At 43.8% G+C, this 23,398-nt stretch overlaps 1 protein-coding gene across 1 annotated transcript; it reads right to left on the bottom strand.

The window, feature by feature from the left end:
* Positions 1 to 1,838: 1,838 nt before the first annotated feature.
* Positions 1,839 to 22,696, bottom strand: DHTKD1 (dehydrogenase E1 and transketolase domain containing 1). The gene is made up of 17 exons (XM_058023344.1): positions 22,537 to 22,696; positions 20,679 to 20,834; positions 20,027 to 20,238; positions 18,258 to 18,452; positions 16,319 to 16,588; positions 12,947 to 13,118; positions 11,235 to 11,433; positions 9,430 to 9,742; positions 8,304 to 8,388; positions 7,565 to 7,704; positions 7,041 to 7,191; positions 6,019 to 6,125; positions 5,585 to 5,749; positions 5,131 to 5,213; positions 3,418 to 3,587; positions 2,816 to 2,901; positions 1,839 to 2,377 (listed from the first exon to the last, which is right to left on the bottom strand). The coding sequence occupies exons 1-17, from the start codon at positions 22,694 to 22,696 to the stop codon at positions 2,276 to 2,278; spliced, it is 2,766 nt and encodes a 921-aa protein (XP_057879327.1). The 3' UTR covers positions 1,839 to 2,275.
* Between the last annotated feature and the right edge of the window lie 702 nt (positions 22,697 to 23,398).

Raw genomic sequence — 23,398 nt, 5'->3', positions numbered from 1 at the left:
AAGTTCAGACTGCATTTTTTAAATCTAAATTCACATCACTGGTACTAAAATACTTGTTTTAATGCCTTTTCCTGGTGTGTTTTCTTTCTGAGAGCTTTTGCTGCCTTTAATGAACTGCTCAACCTAAAAGCTCATTCCTCCATATCTTTGTTTTTTTCCTTCTAGTCTTGCATTCTCTCTGAAAATCCTGACACACCACAATAAACAAATGCTGTAACTCTCTCTCTCTCTCTAGTTAGCTCCTTGCTATCTAACAGCAGAGAAAGGCTCACTTCTCCTTGTGTTAATGATCCACAGAATTTCCTGCTCTGTTACCACTCACTCAGCCTGTGTAGCAGCTCAGGCACAGGGTGTGACTCTTGGGGTGTCCTGTGCAGGGCCAGGAGCTGCACTCAGTCCTTGTGGGTCCCTTCTAATCTAATTTCTGCTTCTCTTTTCGCCACAGCAGAAGCAATCCAGCAGTGTGCAGGATGTCCCAGAGAAGAGCAAGGCACACAGATGGAAAACAGCCTTGTGTGCAGCCACAGTTGCTGGGAGAAAGTGTCAGCTCCTCAGTCAGCACAGACTTTGCCTTGCTCCTGGGAGCTGCTATCCACCACACAAGAGCAGTGTTCTGCAGGCAGTGTGTGCCAGCTGACTGAGGAAATGCTCAAGCTCTCCCTTCCTACCCCAGGATCCCTGGGGAGCTCCATGGCACACTGATGGGGCTGGGGGCATGGAGCCAAGCAGCACTACAGAAATAGCTTGGTGTCCCACCAAGAGGATCAAACAGGGCCACAACACTTGAGCATCCTTTAGGATAACCAGATCTGCACAGCCTGTGAGAGCACAGTGTCTAACAAGGTCAGGATAGGGCAACGTGAAACTCACAACTGAAAAAAAACAACTCTGTTCTTTCCTTGTGTGCACTAAAACTGTGGGTTTATGTAATCATCAGTGTGCAGTCAAGGCTGGTGATTGTGCTCCACAACTTCCTTGGCTACAGCTGCAGCCAAAGCAAGGGTACTCTTCGGCCTCCTTTTTCTTGTTATCAGCAGAAATTTAAAGCAGAATATGCCTTGATTAGATAAAGCTGTTCAGGATGTGCAGGAGGTTGTGCAGTTTGCTAGAGCAAAGCAGGATGTGATGTGATGGATGTGCTGAAGCAGTGATGTGAAACATCACAGAGCAGAGGTAACTTCTGGGTCATATGGAGTTAATGAATGAATATGTCAATTAACTAGGATGAAATACTAAAGCAGGCTTCAGAGATGATTTTGGGAGCTGTCTCCCCAAGTGAATGCACACCCTGCCTGTGATCTGCTTTTTCTCACCTACCATGACTTTCCATCTGCAAGTGCTGGGTCTGGTTAAACCCCACTTGTTTCTTTTCAGAAATGTCTCAGGCTCACAGTGAGCTTGGATTACTTAAGCATTGTTTCCTTAGGTAACTGAGAAGAGCAACTTCACCCTGAAACCAGAAAAGGAAAAATGCTGGCAGAAATCCTGTGGTGGTGGGAATGTTTCTGTGGGTCAGCCTGGGATGCCTGTCTTCCATTTGGTTTCATTAGTCTCCCACTTAACCCCAATGTTTTGGTCCTTTATCCTTTGTTTCTCAATAAAGACTGATTTCTTTTCTTTCTCCAGATGACAGCTGTGCTGGAACCATTCCTTGGGATTTCTCACCCTCTGGGTGAGAAAAACAGTGGTGCCTGAAGCCTTCAGGAACCATCCTGCATGGTCCCCCCAATGGAAATCCTGCTTTAACAACTCATACACTGAGAAGAGCACCAACAGCCACAACAGATTGCATTCCTGGTCCTCAAGGAAAGAAAAAAGAGATAATCCACAACATTCTGCTATAGAAATGGCTCATTCCCAGGCATGGGGAAGCATTTATTTGATCAAGCAGTACTAACATTTCTGTAGAAAGAGAAGAAACAGAACCTGTTTCCACACACGCACCATCACAGGAAACTGTCAAGTGCAAATAAGCAGCATGATTTAAGGTATTCCACAGTCACCTCACCACTGTCCTCTGGACTGGATTTTTAACTTTATAAAGACAGTTTGTAGAAAATTGTATAAGAGAAAAAGAAGTATCAGGAGTAACAGGCACTTCTCATTGTTAGGTATTCCCCAACATGAAAATATTGCTTCATCATTACCAAACTTATTCCACTTTTTTTGTTTTTTCCATTTTGGAGAACTAAGAGTCTTCAGGATCTGCCTTTTGTTCTTCACAGGAGGAGGCACTAACATGACTGACATCAGGAGCAGTGCATCCATTGAACACTTAGATAAATGTGTGGGTCAGAACATCTTCCTGCTGCTTGTTGTGCAGGGTTCCAATGCCAACTGCTGGGGCTGGTAGAGGAGGTCTGCTCACAAGACGGAGCTGAAATTTGAGTTGTGGGGAAATGATTAATGGAGGACACAATCACATCTCCAGCTCCTGATGCCACAGTGAGATCTGCTGTCAGATAACTGGGCAGTCCCAGCTGGAAGGAGTGCAGGAAGTTATCCCCCATCTCCATGGCTCCAAGGACTTTATAGTGCATGATCTGCAGAGCAAATGGCACCTCTGCATTCTCCTCCTACTCCCCTACTTGGGATCTTTCACTATCCTGTCTACTTGGACTGAACACCAGGTAAAATAAAGCTCCAGTCCTGCTCTTCACCAATGGTGCTATAAAGAGCAGAAGCAGCTGAAATTAGAACACACTTTTGGTTTAGGCATCAAGATTAGGTTTTTTGTTAAGCACCATACAATTTTGCATTCAAGGAGAACTTCAAACCTCATTTTAAAGACTAAAACACCCTGGGGACACCTTACCTTAAGCCCCAGCTGCTTTTCAAACCGTGGAGACACAAAGGACCATGGACCCATGTTCTGTGGTTCTTCCTGACTCCAGATGAAGACTAAAGAAAGGATAAGGGTGTAACATAACAAACATACATATTGATATTTTCAGCAGAGAAAGAAAAACAGTTTTTTGTTTTTGTAGCACCTCTAATTTTTTTGTCTTGGCACTACCTTTGAAATGAAGGCATGCCAGACTTAATTCCCTTGCAGCTCAGAACTGAATTCAAACCCAAAGTATGTCCACCATTAGGGTATACTGTGTGTATATTCTGCTTTTCTGCTGCTGTTTTCAAAAGCTACTAAAAGGACTGGACTGCAAAGACCAATGCAAAAAAATATCTCAAATGGTTTGCTCTGATTTTCAGTGCTGCTTCTTGGAAGCTATCAATAGCAGAGAGTTCTTTTAACACAAGTGATAAACATTTCTGAAACATCCCACTCCAGAAACACTTGGGTGTATGAGGGGGAGAACAAAGAGGGAAAAGCCACTACAGCTCTTCATCTTAAAAGGCAACAGATTTCGTTCAGCACTTCAAAGAGACTAGAAACACAAAGGTAGAAGCTTGGCTGACCTTTTGCATGGCTGTACTTGCTCAGCTCTTGCTGTAGAGCTTCCAGAGGGAAAGGACAGAGCTCTTCAAGTCTCAGAATAGCTGTGCTGTGCTGCTTCTCTCCCAGTGTTTCTCTCTGCTTCACCAGAGCATAGTAATGCTTTCCAGAACACAGCACCACCTGGGTGACACTAAAAAAAAATAAAAAAGAATGTTTCCAAGTTTAGTGTTTTACAGAAACTTGATGCAGAACAGCTTGGAAGAACACTTCCAACCAAAAAAAACCAGTCAAACTTCAAAGACAACTTCATACAGCTAAATTGCTTCCCTAGACATCTTTTCTCTTCCTTGCCTCCTTTCCTTCCCACTCCCTCCAACAGTTGGCAAACTAACCTTTGAGCACAGTATGCCAGAGGTCCTGTTTCTTCAGTAATTCTGGGAAAGTTACCTTACAATGGGATTGATCTCTCTTAGCTCTGACTATTAAAAATTAAACACCCAGTCAAAGCTAGTCATCTATAGAAAATAAAGCAGAGGGAGAGAAGTCCCTGCAGAGGCCAAATCTCTGCCATGCCAAAGCAGGACTGCCTGCTGGGAGCCACCACACCCTCCTGCAATCACAGAGGTCCTGGCTGCCTAATCTTACTGGAAATAGCAACAAGATAAACTACACCCTTTGTACCTCACCATCCCACTGAAAAAACCCAAGATACCAAGGTACTTCCAGCCTTCTGATTGGGGGTCAGGAAGAGAAGAGGAAGGAGGCTCAGACTTGGGTACTGCTGGGGCAAGCAGCAGATCAGGGGAAAAATACTAAGGCTGAATTGGTTGTTGTGAATAGGATTCACTGTAACATCTGAAAGTGGAGAGATGTACACACACTTTGTTATTGCCCCACCTCAGCTCAGGTGTCCCAGACCCTGAACAAAAATTCTGGATTCAGTTTTGGGCCTCATGACAAGAAACACATTGAGGAGCTGGAGCCTATCCAGAGAAGGGAACAGAGCTGGAGCACAAATCCTGTGAGAAGCAGCTGAGGGAGCTGGGGGCCCTCAGCCTGGAGAAAAGGAGGCTCAGGAGGTGCCTTTTCATTCTCTACAACTCCCTGACAGGTCACAGCCAGGTAGGAGTTTGTCTCTTCTCTCAGGTAACACACAATAGGACAAGAGGAATCAGCTTCATGCTGCATCAGAGGAGGTTTAGATTGGATGTTAGGAAAAACTTCTTCACTGAAAGGGTCAAGCACTCAAACAGGCCTCCCAGGGCAGTGGTGGAGTCACCATCTTGGAGGTATTTAAATGTCTAGATGTGACACTTGGGACATGGTTTAGTGGTGGACTTGGCAGTGCTGGGCTAAGGATGGACTTGATAATCTTAAGAGTCTTTCTTTTCCAACCTAAACAAATCTATGATTCATGTCACAGCTGCTCCAGTGACTGCCAGCTAATGGACATGGTGCAGAATTGGCCCCATCAGGTTGGTAACTACAGTCACAAACTCCCTGTGAGCCAAGGGGTGACAGCCTAAACACTTCCCTGCTCTGCAGACAGATGTGGTAACGACCAACAGCTACCAGAGGAAAAGGAGAGGAAGTAAAACTAACCACAGTCACCTACCATAAAACATTTCCCCCTCAAAGTCACCTCTTTCATACCACCTCAAATTTGAGCTGTTGGGTAGGAGAAAGGGACAGGATATCTCTTTTGAACTTCTCCTCTAAGAAAGCAAAGCTACCTTTTAGGATTTACTGAGGAGTCACCAATGACAGGCTTGAATGTTGTCCCTGGGGCCATTTCTTCAAAACTTGATACAGCAGCCTACATGGGGGAAGAGTTGGAAGTTACCAAATCTTGCTGCTTTTCCCTCAGGCCAGAGTCAGAAAGAATACTGAGACAGGGTTTGGTAAGTACAAAATACACAGCCTTCCCTCTCCCTCATATTCCTTTTCCCAGTGAAAAGTGGGATGATGGCCAGGAATCAATCCTACTTCTAGCTCACCTCCACCCAGCTTTAATCCTCAATCTGTCTGGCCCCAAACAGGCAAAATTCCACTTTGACCCCAAAACAGCAATCAGAGAACACAGAAGGAAAGAAAAAAAAAAAAAAAAAAAAAAAAGAAAGGGTGAGAGAACACAAAAGAGAATAAAGAGAAAAAAAAAATAAAGAGGAAGGACAATTTTCAGCTTACTGGAAGCCTGAGTAACACTTTGGGAGAAGCAACAATGAGAGGTTTCCTGAAGTTTCGGACCATTTGCCTCCGGAGTAAATGGAAATACTGTGCTGGGGTGGTGGGGTGCACAACTGACATGTTGACCTGGTCACCATCAACACCCTCTTCTGAGCTGTCACACATCTGTGCAGGGGGAACACAGCAATACCTTGTCAAATGCAAGCAGTGAGACTGAAATGCAAGAAAGAATCCAGGCACACGAGGCACACTGATCTGTATGGGAACAGATTAGCAAATATCCAAATTCAAGAGAGGAACAACTCAAGAGAAGAAATGGGTTTAGCATTGAACTGGTAACATTGTGCCTCCTTGGAGCACACTGCAGCCCAGCTCCCAGAGCTCTGACTGCCAGTGCTGTGCTGGGATGGGTGACCTGGGAGCTGTGGTGGTACCTGCAGGAACCGCTCCATCCGGCAGGATGAGTGCTCAGGGCCTGCACCATCATAGCCATGGGGAAGGAGAATCACAATCCCACTCTGAAGAAGCCATTTAGCCTCACCTAGAAACACACAGTGAGGAGAATCACAATCCCACTCTGCAGAAGCCATTTAGCCTCACCTAGAAACACACAGTGAGGAGGAAGGAAAGGATGACTTCCACAGAACACATTACTATGCACAAACTGCTCAGGAAAAAGAATAACCAATTTCCATGTCATTAAATACAAGCCTGAAACATGCTGCTGGCATTTTGCCTTGAGGTTCCTTACAGTGAAAGAACACATGTAAGGTGATCTGAAGTTTCTGAAATCATCAGGTAGTTCTGGGCTTCCAGAAGACTTAAGTCTCCACATGGAGCACATGACACAGTGAAATTCTAAAATTTCATCTTTGCAGGTGTGATCCCAGCAGCATCCTGTGAGCCAGTCCTGGGTAACACAGCAGTGCTCATTCCTCTGAGCTCTGCCAAACCTCCTGCACTATACAAGAGATTACAATCAAATCCAGAATTTGGGTGGGATTTCCATCTGAATTTCCATTTCTGAATTTCCATGTATAACTACAGAGGTTTTATATCTGAGCACTCCAAAAACATGTTAGAGTCAAACTTAGTAAAGTGTTGTGGGTTTTTTTGTTTGTTTCTTTCAAATAATCACTATTTTCCTTCTCTATTTCTTCAAGACTTTTTCAGATGCTTCACAAAGTACAGCCTATAAAGCTACCAACCATATATACACACACTAAAATACATGTGGTTGGGAAGAAAGGCTATTAGCATAATTAATTGTCCTTTTGTCATGACTGTACTCTGCCAAGGACTCTTTCATTTTAGAAGTCACGACCTCACAGACAAGCTCATAGGACTTCTTGAGAAAACAGAGTTCTTTGCACAACATGTTGTCCTTTTACTTGAAGGAGGAAGGATTTTCTAAAAATGATTAATTCTTAAATATATTAGTTCCTTGTACACTCACCTCCAGAGATGAAAGTGTCAAATATTATCTGGGCTCCATTAAAGAAGTCTCCAAATTGAGCTTCCCAAATTGGCAGTAACTTAGGGCTCTCAATACTCATTCCATATTCAAAACCAAGCACAGCTTCTTCAGACAAGGGACTGTTACTCACCTAACAAATGGAAATTGTTGGGAGGGGTGGATGAGGAAGAACACAACCAAGGGTTAAGAAGCATTGGAACCAGACAAACAGTGCTGACAACACACACTTCTAAAGGCAATTGATAGGCACTGATTTTTTGCTTGTGAATGAAGGCACTGAGGGGAAAAGAGTAACATTTGATCTCTCAATGAAAAGCAAACCCCCTTGTTAAAGTTGCAATTTATAAAGACAAAGAATAGGAATGCCCAGAGAGTTTTTATGTCCCTGTATCTGGGTTTTGCCAGAACATACACTAGGCTTTTACATATGTCTCAGCAGCTTTTGAAAATGCCTTGTTTCAGCACAATTTGAGGAAGGTGGTCTTGTGGGCTACAGAACCTACCTCCAGGAAACCCTTCTGGTCTGGGGACATGTGATTCAGAGGGATGTAGGTATCATCTGTCTCCTGGCAAACCAACATCGCGTGTCGTTGGCTGAAGGTTCCTCTGCCAACATCTTGTCCACTCAGTCTGATATTAAACCCTTGCCAAGCAATAAACAACACCAGACCAGCAAGTTATGTAAAAAGAAAACATGCAGGACATAATTCTATCTCTTGTTATAGCTCTTTTTGGATTTCCCCTCATCAGCAACATCAAATCTGAGATGCAATTCTTAACCAGCAACAGTTCCAACTGTCAGGCATACAGATGCTCTGACATGATTTTGGGTAAATTGGTTCCATTTACTGAAGCAAACTGCAAAAACAAGTGCATTCTGTATCATATGTAAATGGAGATTTGAATTCAGGCTAGAGAGGAGGGAGAAGAAATAGTAGCATAAAGCACAGAAAGTACTTGGGAGCCACACTGATGTCAGCTGCACTGCTTGTGCTCAGCTCTATGCACAGATGTTATTGGGGAGTGAGAGGGAGCCACAGTTCTTTGAAGGTATTTAAGACTCAGTCTACAAATATTAGTGACACATAGGATTCATATTTGCCTTCTCTTAGGCCATGCAAATTGTCAAATTTATACCCCATAGCAATCTTTTTACTTAGAAACACCTAAGAAATCTAATGTTATCCTTTATTGACATTAAAGCAAAAATATTTTACTGTCTGCTGTCCAGTTGCCTCTTACCTTGGCTCAGCAGAGAACCAAATGCTAAAGTTTCAGCTGTTGCCCAGTCCAGCTTTTTTCCTTCCTCCATTTTTTGAATTCTTGACTAAGCAAATAAAGAAAAAGAAAAAATTACTGTTTTGTCCTTTTGCATCTGTAGCTTATTTGGTGGCACAGACTAATATTAGAAGCTAGGAAAAAAGCAACACACTATGGAGAGAAATGCAATATTCCTGCAGCCAGCTTAGGCTGCATTAGAATACAGAGTCTTATTTCAGCACATCCTAAAGAAGGTTGCCTGAGGACCACAGAACCATAGGTGATCCATGTGTTCAGCTCCCAGTCAACAAACTGTGCACTGATTAAGTAATCCTAGTCAGAAAATATTTAAATCTTAGCACAGCACAGAGTGTAGTCTTGACAGACTTCTGGTCTGTCTGGCTAGCAGTGATGAAAGATACCAGGTGTAAGTATTCCAGTCTCCAGAACTCTTCCCTGTTCTGGCCTGCAGAACTGCAGACAAATGATCAAACTGAGCTGTGGAGCTCTTGCCTTGGGCTGGGAAGACAAAACCATCAGTCTTTTGAAATACTCAACTCACAGCCTCTCTCTGGCTGCCAAGCAGACACCTGCACACACACATCATCCATCAAAGGGAAACATTCACAAACCCCAAACTGATCCAAACCAAACACCAACTTAGGAGCTATCAGCCCAGACTGTCAAACTAGGCCACAGGTTGTGTAGTGTTTATATATATAAGTAATAAAACACTCACTACTGGCTTTAAAAACTGTGTACACTATTGCCAGGTTCCTGAGTCATTCCTTTACTAGAATAAGTACTCATTCTAATTACCAACCATATAAATGTTAGTAACTCATCATAATAGCTTCTATTTGTAAGAATAATAAACTGTGTTTTCTATAAGCATTTTTCTTCATTGCAATAAAATATTGTTGAAATAACAAACTAAAGTACACGGGGGAAAAAATCTTTCTTCAAAACTGGAGGAAAAATGGCATCATCTCAGCCTTGAAACAGAGTGAGTTGTTTTTCCTGGAGAATACCATGCTGTATTCTGTAACTGGCAGCCCTGTAACAGGTTTGAGCCATGGGATGAGAAGTGCCATGATGCTCTACTCACCTGAGCATAGGTCTTCAGGAGATGGCTGTGCATCTGGAGCTCCTCAGGCACCTGCACAGACTTGGCCCCAATGAACTGCAGCAGAGGCACCGGCATGCCCGTGTCCCAGGTGGTGATTGAGGCAGAAGGCTCCACAAAGCCCTTCCAGTGAGCCTGCAGGTTGGTGGGGGGTGGGCTGTATGAAGTCATGTTGGCAAGGTGATCATTCAGCTTGGAATAGCAGGAGGTTTTTATCTCAGCCACCTCAGCCTCAGTCATGAGCCCAGCAGCCGTGAGCTGCTCTGCGTACGTGTCCGGGATACTCTTACGGGACCTGCCAGGGAGGGAATCAAACCACAAACTTTTATTTGGTTTTATTTATTTTTTCAAATCACATATTAAGCCTAAAAGCAGTGTCACAGGAGAACAAGGCAATACCACCTTACTACAGTCAGGTACCATGGAAAACTCCTATAAATGGTGTCCTGGTGCATTATGCTTATTTGCATGAAGTTCACTTTCCTTATTTCCTGAAGTTCACTTTCATTTTCAAAAAGGTAACAGTTCTCTTAGAGATATGTTTTATAGTCCTTTATTACAAAAGTAAAAGTGCTATAGTTGGCAGTTACAGGTAAAAACATGTCAAAAACCCCCTCTGTGCTATCATGCATATTTTCTTCAGAGAAATTCACAGTAGGATTTGTGCATTGGAGAGAATCAAGGCAATACTCTTCACCTAAAATACCAGAATTCACTGGCAAGTGAATTTTTGTGTGTTTTTCTTTGGGGATAAGGATGGAATCTGTAAACATTTAAATGCTGATAAAGATGAGTCCTCACTGGAAGCAGCAGGACCAGGCAAAGACAAGACAAGCATCACACTGGCTTTCTGCCCATTCTCTCACAGCATGCACGTTTCCCCTTGAAACACAGAAGGCAACTTTGCCCTCTGATTGCCAGTGGTCACAAATTTGAAATCCAAGAGGTATGTCCAAGATTTTTCTCCAAAAAGTACCAAGCCACACATTCAAGAGCCATCAGTAATGATTGCTCATTAATATCTTATTATCAGACTTCCACTGAAGTCAAGGGCTGCTAGCAGTCCAGCTGCACCTTACATAAACACCTGTGGATACATCAAAGGATCTCACACAAACACTTCTGCTGCAGCAGCAAGACTTGATGGGGCACAGAGATATTTTGGTGGTGCAGTATTGGGAAAAGGCTCCCAATATTACCAGTTAGATTGTGCCTGGGCCAGTCTGACCCTCGCTGCCGGGCCAAAGGCAGCAACTGCGGTGTGTCACCCCAGAGATACCTTGGCTTGCTGGAGATTGCAGCTGGGCACTGAACAAGTCCAGGCTTGTTAGGAACCCCGTTTACCTCAGGAGGAATGGCTTCAGGCGATGGTGAAGAGAAAAAGGAGAGGATTCTGCTGGAGGGTTTAATGTCCAGAGGTTTATTCCATGGTTACAGAGGTCTGAACGTGAGCAACTGCTCCAACAGAACCCCCACCACATGCTCTGATTCACCTTTTTAAGCTCAGGGACAGGGGGAGGGGAGGTACAGGTGAGCCACCAACCAGGTGAGAGGGGCAGGGTCTCAGGGGAAGATGACACCCAGTCAGGCCAATGACCTCTGGGCATAGGGGCATCCTTTGCACTTGACCAACCACACGACGCCTTGCTGGAATGTTCAGCCTGATTGACAGGACTCACTCAGCATGGGGGCAAGGGGGAAGGGAGAGAGGTACAGGCACACCTGGGGAAGTGACCTGGAAGGCCAAAATGGGACATTACAGCACACCACAACAGTGCAGCCCTTACCTGATGATTTTGTACATGCTGGGGTTGGTGAAGAAGGGCTCATCGAGCTCATTGTGGCCCCACTGCCTGTAGCACAGCAAGTCCACGATGACGTCCCTGCGGAAGTGGCGCTGGTACTCCACAGCCAGACGTGCGGCACGGACAACTTCCTCAGGGTCATCCCCGTTCACATGGACAACTGCACACCCAACGATTTTACCTGCCCAGGGATTCAAAACACAGCAGCAGTCACACCCAGCACACACACACCTGCTCTGCTGGAACTACACACAACCCACGGGAAGTAAGTATATTAAAAACAAATCAAAAAAAGATGTTCTTTGTGATGAGAGTTGGGGTAGGGAGAGGAGTCTTGCCTGAGAGAATATGCAATTAGCCCAACCTGTTGTATTTGTCAGTTTGAGCACAACTTCTTTACAAGCACTATGTTCCCAGAAAACTTCTTACACACAGTTCCTGCATCATATTAATCTGGTAGTGTAAAAAACTGGGAGACAACTACTTGATTGCTTCTCTTTCAAACAGAAATTGAGTTTAATTTCCTTCTTATGCTAAGCTGTCTCTATTATGAATTTATACAAGCCAAAAGCAACTTTCTCCCTTATTAGTAGGGAGTATCATTCTGTCCACTGCTCCTCCAGGCAGAAAAATCTCTTCATTAAAGAGAACACTGTAAAATTTCAATATCTTAACACCCTCTCCTGTCTGACAATTTGGCTGCAAGCAACAGTGCTCCTTTTGTACTTTATCTGCCCAAATTCTGGAAACTAAGATACTTCAGCTATTCTGGCTCATGCCAAGTTTTCCTCCACAGCAAAATACTAAAGCTCAGCTGCATAACAGCCCCTCCTCACTGACAGGTAAGAAGAAAGGAAAACTAAGGATGGAGGCAAAAAAACCAAACCCAAACAAAACCAATCCATAATAAAAAACCAGCCCAGAGAAAACAGTAATAATATATGCTCTCTACCTTATCAGATCTAATGAATCTACTTGTCTGGCTTGATGAAACCATAAGACAAACACTTGATGTTAGGTCAGAAGCATACAAAAGTATATTTTTACTTATAGGAGACATATACAAGATAACTAACTACTATGTCTCTGATCTTACTGGTAATAATCTGTTTATCACTAAGAAAGATCAGTCCAAAACAAAGCTTCTAGTTCAGGCATAGAAAGGTCTTGAGCTTCATCTTTAAATTGAAAGCTCAACAGGTTCACATGACAACAAACAAAACAGAAAAATGGAGAAGTATCTGACATAAAAATCTTTCTCAGAAAACACACAGATGATTTTTATGAAATTTAACAACATATACCTAAAGTAGATCAGTTATATACTCCATTGTAATACCTTTTCAAAAGCTGTCAATAATATGACAGAAACTGAGTTATAAAGACTTCACAGAAATCCTGCAATTATTTTATCACATCCTGTAAAAATGGGACAAGATTCTCCCTTGATATTTAGTCTTTCCATAAAGCAGAGAGGGGAGGGCATACTTTTAGCATCTGAATTGTTGCTAGTAGGAGAGAATAATAATAATAATAATTTTAATTCCTACTCTACTGTGAAACTGGAGTTACAATAATCTCTCCCTAGAGCTGACAGGCAGTTGCTATAAAAAGTCCATTGCACAGCTTACACTGCAGTTAACAATCCCTTCTGACACAACAAGCAATCTTCCTTGGGATTCAGCCCTACCTACCAATGTCACTGCAGTACAGAGATGACCTTCCTCGCTCTGGAGGAGTGGTGTAGCCCAGCTGGTTGTTAACAATCAAATGGATGCTCCCACCAACTCTGAAATGTGGCAGATTAGAGAGGGTCAGTGTTTCAGGAACAATCCCTTGCCCAGAGAAAGCAGCATCGCCATGAACCTACATCAGGGAAGAAGATGGAAAAGTCTCATTAGGAAACACTGGAGGAGCAGCAAAATCAAAACCATAACTCATTAAGTAAGACCTCCTAAATTGGGTACATGGAACAGACACAGTTCCAGCTGGACTCACTTCTAATCCCTCTCAGAATACTGTTTCCATGATTTGAGAGTTTATGCAGCATTATCACTAACACAAGTCATCGCAGCCACCATATGTACATGAATGCCTGCTGTAATCCCTACCTGGAACTGACCTAGAATCTCTTAAACCTGACCCACCAGAGTCCAGGTGACTGCAAGCTTCCTGGCCATGGCAAAGGTGCAGCAGTCAGAGGCAACCACTGACCCCTGAACAAAGGGAGCCACTCACCACAGCATTCACTACACCTTGGCTGAAGCTGAATGCTGGTGAAATGGGACTTGGGCCCATTTCCACCTTACCAAACAGACAAGAACAGAAAAACAAGTGGAAAATGAACTGAATGGATGTCATCATCCTATTTTCTGGAAAAATCCCTTCACCAGGATTTCTCTCCTGGGAAGCTGAGAAGCCTCAAAGAAAAAGGAAAACAATATTATCTCATTTGCTTCTCCTGTGTTTTGCTGCTTTGGAATGTGGCTGGAGATTGTTTATCAAACATGTGAATTGTTTTGACTTAATGACCAATCATGGTCAGGCTGCGTCAGGACTCTGGAAGGAGTCACAAGTTTTTCATTATTATCTTTTAGCCTTCTGTCTGAATCCTTTCTGTATTCTTTAGTATAGCATAGTATAGCATTCTTTAATAGAATAGAGATTATAAAATAATAAATTAGCCTTCTAAGAACATGGAGTCAGATTCATCATTTCCTCCCCGTGATGGGCGACTCAGAAAATAACACAAATGGAAGCACTCCAAACCAAAAACTTTCAAAAGGAAATAAAACCTAAGTTCTTAGTTACATTTCTAAATAGAAATAGCAAATAAATGCTGTAAATAAAAAAATAGTTTGGAAGGGGAAGGGAGAATAGTGTGATAGCCAAGCCAGGTTTCCAACAAAGGCTAGAGGTAACTGGAGTTATCATCTAACATTTAAATATTTTGAAACTGGGGACAGTCCTCCTTTGATGAATATGATGACAGTTCCCTCAGAATGCAGACTCAGTCATGTGCAGATTAAAGTCACTATGCAGACTGATGTACTTCCTTATTGAAACCAGATGACAGTTCTGCTTTCTAGCTATGGAATGGTGCTTTCAAGCCTTAAGAGAGGTCTGCAAGTACACCAAGGTAACAAAGGTGCAATCAACCAGTTATCTGGCAGCACTGGGTTTTTTATACCATTCCAATACAGATTTTTAAGAGGTATCAGATCAAAACAAAGGCAACTACTGTAAGAGAGACAAGCCAGGATCCCCACTCTATCCCTTACCATGCTACACTTGCTCCTAAGTGTTGGGTTTTCACCTTTCCCTCCTGGTTTCTTCTGCTGCCTAAGAAGGCTACACATCTCAGTGATAGCATTTGAGTGAAAACCCTAAAACATCTGAGAAAACTTCATGGCTTTTAGCACATCCCAAAGCATTAAAGCCTAAGGACAGTATCCAACTACACAAGACTGTTCATATGCATCTCAAATCCCAGAGGATTCAGTTCTTGTGATGCAGGTAGGAATTTACTCATTCTACCAAAAAAATGGAAACAGTTTTTGCTAGGGCACATTTTTCTCTGGGCTGCATTAGCAAAAAGCTAAAAGACCTTCAGACCCTGGACATGAAGCTCACCACTGACAGTGGCACCTTAACTGATCTTCAGTCATTCTCCCCTCAAGCTGTGGTACTGAGGCTTGTGGAACAAGAGAAAAAATGCCAGTATAAAACTCAATTCAGAGTTCAGAGTGTCTACACTTAGATTTCTCAAGAGAAAGCCCTGTAAAACCAGAAAGTTCAAAGTCAAACTCCCAAACCAAGATTCTGAAACACAAGGTGCCTGCTTTCATCTTTTTCTTCTCAATTAGCTGAATGAAAGCAGTTAAAAGTTGGAACTAAAAATTGCCTGTTTTCAATCTCACTTGGGTACCTCTTAAAGACACTATCACAAGTAATCATGATACATTTTCTTCCTTTTAGGAATACTTTGAATCAGGTGACTAACACAGAGGTGTTTAGCACAGAATCAAATGTATCTCTTCTCTGCTATGCAATCCTCCCTATCACTTACCCCTACAAATCCTAAGTGAAATTTTTCTTGGATAGGGAGGGTCCTTTTATCGTGAAGAATCATTGTTTAAAGATTTGTAATACTTGAATTACTACATGGTGAAGATCTACCATTATGAGAAAGAAACAATAGTATCTTCTCAAACTAAGAAATAACTGCACTGAAAGATGGAGACACATTGGGAAGCAAAAGTTGGCTGCACTTGCAAGCTCTAAAGACTTTCTTTTAATTAAAAACTAAGAACCCAAACTTGCCAAGATAATTTTGCATTCTCATGTCTGCTTTTTCATAATATCCCACCCTTCCAGAAAAAAGCAAAACATTTTTTTAACTGAAATACGTTTTCACTCCTACACGTAGCTTTCTCATGTTTGTTATACTTTACAGAACATTTCTGCCCAACTTGTTTTTAGCCCTGGCTTTAAAATGTTAGGAGTTCAATTCATTTGTTTTTCCAAGTTCAAGTCAATGCAAGAGAAAAAAATTTATCAAGGAACTATTTGGGATTGCTTCTACAGCTATACAGTTCAAGGAGTAAAAACTAATTCCAAGTCAGTTCAAGGAGTAAAAACTGATTCCAGCAGAGTCTTCAACAGTACCATGACAAAATTACAAAATTCTAAATCCTCCTGAACATTTTGCAGCCTTGTTGACAGCTCTTCTCCAAACTCATTAATTTGAAAGAAAGCTTCCAGTGGCAGTTTAAATGCCAAAGTGAGGAAAGGCACACATGGCTCTCAATACAGAATATTACTAAAATAAAGGGAGGTATCAGAATCAGTATTCAGAAATCTTAGAAATGCAATTATTTAAATGCCAGCATCATCACAAACACCACCTGCAGATCTTCCTAGCACTCCTCTTTCTCCATAAAGAAGATCCCAGCTCTTGACATCACACATTAACTCAGTTTTGTTTGATATTTTATGTACACTCCTGTTCACATTCTAGTCCAGCAAGCCTTACAAATATAAATTACAATATGTGAGCAAAATACCTGCAGGCAAATAACTTTGTCCCCAGGCTGTGCAGAGCTCTCTGGGGAGTAATCACCATCGAGCAGAGCCTGCTGCCTGGCTCGTGTCTTGCCCACAGCCACTGGGTTGATGGCTTCCAAGTGTGAGGGGTTGGGGAGCAAGGTGACATGCACAGGTCTGTGGGAGCCAAAGTCCAGATCCACAGAGGATGTCAGGTGGGAGAGAACGTCCCCAATGGCTGCTGAATTCTCTGGGAACTCGCTCAAACCACGCATCTTGCGGAACATCAGCTGCAGGGAAACAGATCTGGTTAAAATCCTTTTTTGATTCACTGACAGGTTGAAAGGAAAACTCTCTCCTACTCCTGAAATTGCAAGGATGCTTCTAAGCAGCAGCACACAAACCCCTTCATTAGAGTTCTTTTAACAGTCTCCTGCAGACAGTTCACTGAAGTGTTGATAGGAAGGGAGACCACTCTCACACAGGTAACATTTTATTGCTCCAGCATTTACAACTTTAGCAAAATTTTGGGGGTTTATTTTACAGCAAATAAACCAGGCAGCTGCCTGTGAGATTATAAATCTCTTACAGTCTTAGGTTGCAAGATGTAGCTGGAGGTGTCTATTCTATTGCCATCTAACTGCCATTGCAGTTATCTTCTGTTAAATGGAGAGTTTTCTTTATCTCTTCCACAACCAATCCTTCAGGGAGATCTCTTCTGTTTATGGGCCATTGAGTGTCACTGAATGACTGATAAAATTCCATCAACCCACTGGGAGATGCTCTGCCCAGGGGGAGGAGCCAAGAGTTCCTACTGGGATATAATCTGGGATTTGGAACACCACAGCAGACTTTTCCCATGGGATTCCCAGAGGAGCAGCTTTCTTCTCCACTGCATTCCCAGAGGAGCATCTTTCTTCTCCACTGCATTCCCAGAAGAAGACCAGGCCCATCTACACCAGCACTGAACCTTCAGAGGAAAGCTCCAGCCTTGTACAGGATCCCTGCTCCAACAGAACCACAGCTGGCACTGCAGGAGGGCTGAGCCACCATGGGATGGGACTGCTGCCAACACCCTGACCCACAGGGGGTCAGGTCTGTCAGTGACTCTAACAGTGTCACTGACTGTCAGAGTTGTTTTGTATTACTCCATTTTTATTTTTAATTTTTCTAATAAAAGAACTGTTATTCCTACTCCCATATCTTCGCCTGAGAGCCCCTTAATTTCAAAATTATAATAATTCAGAGGATGTGGGATCTCAGCACCTCAGGACTGATGTGCAGAGTGACCAAGACCACCCTTGGGGGGCTCGGGGGTCCTGGAATGTTGCCAGAAGTGTCTGGTGGCTGCACTTTGATCCTACACAGGAGACTACACCTGTATGAGGATGGGAGGATTTCACTGGGGTAAATGGTGAAGGGATAAGTTAATTAGAGTGTGAAACACAGGGTTTAAGATCTCTGTACAGGGGGGTCTAGAGAAGTAAGATGGAGGAATTGGGGCGTGTCCTGTCCTTCTTCTTCTTCTTCTTCTTCTTAGCCTCCATCTTCTGTGGTGATGTTGGCACTTTGGGATTGGTTATTACTAAAAGTGCACTGGTCAATAAGGGTAAAAGGTATTGGGGGAAATAGGTAAATATTGTATACATAGTTTTGAGTATAAAGATAAGTGACCACCCCGGGGGCTCTCAGTGTGCTCATGGCTGGCTGCTGAGCAGACCTCTGTCAGGCCGAGAGAAAAATCTTTTAGATAAAAAACTAATAAACATTGAAGACCAAGAAAAAACCTGAAGCCTCTTCTCATCCTTTGGAGCGCGGGCTGCCCAAGGCCACCCCGAGCCTTTCCAGGTCATTAAAACAGCCGAGAAACCAACAAGAGGGAGAGGGTTTACATTTTCCATTTCAAGAGAGGCTCCTGCTTTCCTTAGCAGACACTGTGTTCTCAACCAAGGCACCCACCTCAGGAGGAAGCTGCAGCAGGCCTGCTAGCAGGTTGAGCCTGCCCCTGTGAGGCATCCCGACGATGATGTCGGTGACCCCGCTGTACGCGCACACCTTGAACAGCTCGTGGAAGAAGCCCATCATGCTCTCTGCTCCTTCGCCACCGTAGCGCTTCACCGTGGCAAACTTGGTGGCCAAGAAGTGATCAAACTCCTGGTAAAAACAGGACAGCTTCAGGATTAGGCTATTTTAAGCAGCAGCTTTGTGTTTCTAGTATTGAAATATAAGTTACGTTTATACCCTTGAGGCATATAGTCATTTTTATGACTATAAAAAATCAGCTCTAATCAGAAAAATGTTGCATTGAGGATCAAACTTTCTCTGTCTCACATGGAAGGTGCTTCAAGAATTCCAACACCAGATTAATTTACAAATTCCTTGGTAGTTTACCTGTTTTAGGTGGAAATTTAGGAATGGTGTCCTTTTACAGTATAAATCATAATGATCTTGAGATACAAAGTGCTAGCAAAGCAGTGTTTCATTCTGATTTACATTAGGCAGAGTCCTTATTACAGAGGTAGAATGCTTGGGAGAAGAAAAATGAATCTGTATTTACTTCACTTTCGTCTCACTTCACTCCATTCACCTCCTAGAAAGCTCAAATAAGTGACCAAGTTTTGAAAGCACTGGAAATTTCTTTAGTTTTTGCAACTGAAGACAGAAACTAAATGAAGTCTGTAACTGAGAAGGGAAGACTAAGCCACACCCAAAGATCTGAGCCAACTGCTAGCTGTGCAATATTCAGTTCTAAGGAATAATGTATACAAAACTGGTCACATATAAAAGCATTTTTTTTCTGCCAGGGTTAAATTATATACTCTTAGTATAGCTCTGGTCATACTGAAATTAAAGTAGAGCACATCAGGGTCCCAATATCACCCTCCTGTGTCACCATCAAATTCCTCTAACTGCCAAAGAGGCTACAAAAAATACAAAGTGGGCCATATACTTCCATTCAGTCATTGGTGAATATTACATTTAACACTCCTTCCACTTGGAAAACTGGAAACAGGGACACTTTCACAGATCCTGCTCTTCTACCTTTCCAACCTTCACAGATCCTGCTCTTCTACCTTTCAATCATTCTGGATAACATGGGAAGAAAAGGGGGAAAAAATTAAAACTTTTCACAGTACAGAAGTATTGGAATAAATTTTCTCTATACATTTTAAAAGTGCATAAATATTTCCCTCCCTTATAGAAGGCATTAACAAAGGTTCCTTGCTGAAAAGCACCGTGTCTGCCAGTGCTATATGATAGAACCTCAGTCCAACTCTGATTTGTTCCAAAACCTTGAGGGACAGCATACTTTAAGGACAGTAAAACAGATCAGCATGAGGGTGAGAGGAAAACACAGAACAGCTAAGCCAGAGCATAAGATTTCACAGAGCTCTGCTCAACCTTGTGGTCCCATCAGTAACATTTAATATGAGCTGTGAGATCATTAATCTAAGAGTATCTCACTTTTGAAGACTGGTTATTCACGGGTTTACAGCATCATTATTTCAGTAATGGCTGGTAAGTTAATACAGCAATAAACTGAATTAACCAATGAGATTCCTGCACTGCACTGCACCAGGCAAAGCCTTGTACTTCTTCTTCCTGCACACTGTGAAAGCCTGTCAGGACAGTGATTGTTCTTTTTCTGCATGAACAATGTCCAGAACAGTGAAGGATCCACGACAGACTCCGTGACTATTACAGTCCAGTAACAGAGAACAGAGTACCTGGGACTCCAGCATCAGTTTGCACAAGTGCTTTTTCTCTTCAGGTGTAAATGCTTCTTGCTTTAGCTCTTCAAACCTTTTAGCAAACCATTCTCTCTCCTCCAGAGTTGGAAGCTGGCTTGTTTCTATGGAAATGTGCCCGCAGTATATATGGTCCAGGTAAGCCATCACATCCTCTACAGAAGCCTCCTCTTTTCCCATGTTGATAAGTCCTGGTGGGAAATAAATGTTATTAGTCACTTTGGGGGAGGAGGGGAAGCACTGAGGCCTGTTTTGGAGAAAATAAAGCAATAAGAGAGACCCCCCTCCTTTGTTTAAGGCTGCAGCAAGGCTCTAAGAGAAACAAGAAAAGACAATTCTTGACTTCTGCCCCTGTATTTTCAAACCTTGACTACAGTGTTAAGTATTGTGGTAAATCGTAGAATGCTACAGTAACACAAGAAATTAATGTTTAACCTCAGCAATTGTAAGAGCAAGCACAAATTTTCATGATTTCCAAAGATGCCAGACGGCAGCCTCTCACTGCACTATGATTTCTGCAAAAGACATATGGATGCTGAAGTTGACAATTTTCTGACTCTTCCACAGAGGCCACAGGCCCTCAATAAATCACCCATGAACAGAATTTGCTGTGATGAGGCTGTGGACTCACCTGTAGTAACGAGAGGACCCTGAAGAACTTCAGCCAGCTCTTGGATTTCAGGCACCATGTTCATAACAGCTTGGCCAGCAAACAGTGGGTTTATTTTGGCTGCTTTGTGGCCATGTTCAGCATAGGCAGTTATCAAACGAGCAAGAGCATGGTCAACTAAAACAAAACAGAAAGCAGAACAGCATCACACATGTGCTCAGATTAAATCCACTTACAGCATCAACACGGGAATGTTTTGTGTGCTGGCAGCCATCAAGGTTCTGGCTGCAAAGAGAGCTTTTCTATGCAGTTATTTCTACCTTATTACCCCACAACAGCTCCCACAGCAAACTGCTAAATGTGCTCCCCAAAGCAAATTTCAAGCAAGTACAATTTAGATTTCCTCCACAGTTCCCCTCATAGGTTAGACTCCTGTAAACATATGCAAAGCTACTTCATCTTGCTTTGAATCTCTCTACAACAGCAGTGAACCAAAACCACTACAAACAGGTATGTCCAAGTCAAGATCAGCACATTACCAGTGTATAGTCTTATTTCCTAAGCCAGCTCAATCCTATCACTTATGCTTCCTTGTTCCTTGCTGGAATGACAGGAGGATTGGGTCTTAACAATAATTCAGGTCCCATGACTTCAAAAAAAAGAAAAAACAAAGTCTGTCTGCAGTAGCCAAGAGCATGTGCTGAGCCAAGTATGGTAAAAATTATCAACATGGGCAGAATTTGACCAGCTGAGAGGTCACACACACATGTTACTGTCACTGAGCACAGCCAGAGACCAGGCTGATGAACTGCAAACAATCAAACACACTGCAAGCACAACCTGCTACAAATTAATAACGTGAACCTGCTTATAAAGTGTGGAGGGGTTTTTCATCCTGGTAAAAACTCAGCACTGACAGTAGTCAGGTCTGAAGGGTTTTGTTTTCCAAACAATGGAATTCTCAGACCATAGTACAAGGTTATTTCTCTGACACTTGTCAGCCCATTTAAAATAGCCCCTTTTCTCTACTGAGTTCTACAACAGAGGGACAGAACCCAGACATAAGGCTAACAGTGCCCACAATGCTCTCACCAAGGAGGCCGTTTAAACACAATTTTTAAAATGTTACATAAAAACACGTTAATCATTAACAAGGAGGCTACTTTGTGACGGGCCTCGCTGTCCAGGAGCTACAAACTGGTTTCACTGCTGCTCCTGGGCAAAGGGTTTCATTCCTGCCAGTCGCCAGAGTAAAGTTAATGCAAGGACCACACTCCTACCCAGAACAGTTTTCTGCTTGAAATCACTTTTCTGCACTGTAAAACTGAGCTAGAAGCAACACAGGATTGCTAGAGGAGAGAGTTACCTGTAGTTAATCATGGAATCCTAGAAAGTTAACGGGTTGGAAGGGACCTTATAGACCATCCTGTCCCAACCTTCCTGTAGTGGGACATCTCCCACTACACCAGGCTTCTCAAATCCCATCTGGATTTGAACACCGTAAGGGTTGGGGCACCCACAACCTCCCCGGACAACCTGTTCAGTGTCTGACCATCCTCAGTTCGGCTAGTTCAAGCTCCATGATACAAAAGGAAAATGACAGGCGCGTTGTAGAAGTATTCTACGAGCAGCCGAACTCTCCGAGAGCCCATCGCTGAGCGAACTTCAGCAGTCGGTGCTCCCACAGCCGCTTCAGCCCCTGGAGCGGGGCCAGGCACCCTAGGCCCGCAGAAGGCACAGCCGAGAGCTCTCGGAGCGGGTCTGCCCCGCGCTCTGCCCCGCCGGGAACAGCACACGCCGCCCCTCAGAGCGCCCGGGCCCCGCTCGGAGCAGCCCCCGCCGCGCTCCCTCTGCCCGCCCGGCCCCGGCCGTGTCCGACCTGCTCTGCCGGCGCCGCGCTGCTCCTCCGCCCGCCCTCCCGCCGCCTTGCGCGGTTTGTAGCCGTAGACGCCGCGCTCGGTGCGGTACCAGCGCCTGGGGCCGGCCCGGCAGAGCGCGCAGCGCACGGCCCGAGCCCCCGCCGCGGCCGCCATGGCCATGGCCGCGCTGCCCCCGCCGCCACCACCGCCCCCGGACCCGCCCCGAGCCCCGGGGGCGGCGCCCGCAGCGGGGCCCTCAGGGGCTCCCGCCGTGCCGAACGGAGCGAGGGAGTACACGATGTTCTGGGCTCCGGCGAGGCAACCTGGAGTGATGTGCCCGGTTCTGGCGCCTCAGCACAAGGGAGACAAGGAGCCGCTGCAGAGGGTCCAGCGGAGCCTCAGGGATGAGGCGGCTCTGGGGCATCTCCTGTGAGGAGACTGCGGGAGCTGGGCCTGGCCAGCCTGGAGAAAACTGGAGGAGATTTCATGAATGCAATAAATGTCTCAAAGGTGCGTGCCAAGAGGTTGGTGCCAGACTCTTTGCAGTAGTGCCCAGCAACAGGTTTAGGAGCAATGGCCATAAAATAAAACCCAAAAAGTTCCACTGTGTTATAAATAAGAAGCTTGACTAGGCCAATATTCAAGCAGCAATCAATTTATTAATTAATATGGTAAAGTATGAGGAATACAGCGCTGGGTGCAGTGGGGGAAGTTTTCCCTCCAACTGCACACCAGAGTTGAGGCTTACAGGTATTTATAGGGGTACTCATAAGCTTTCTCAGCAGTTTATATTCCAATTTTTACTCAGCAGCTTCTATTCCCAATTTTTATGTCACAATTCTATACACTACTGTGATTTAGTTTTTCTCAGGATGTATCCCA

Source organism: Melospiza georgiana, chromosome 4, assembly GCF_028018845.1.
Source record: "Melospiza georgiana isolate bMelGeo1 chromosome 4, bMelGeo1.pri, whole genome shotgun sequence".
In the NCBI taxonomy this organism is placed as follows: domain Eukaryota; kingdom Metazoa; phylum Chordata; class Aves; order Passeriformes; family Passerellidae; genus Melospiza; species Melospiza georgiana.
This window is presented reverse-complemented; position numbering and strand designations above follow the sequence as displayed.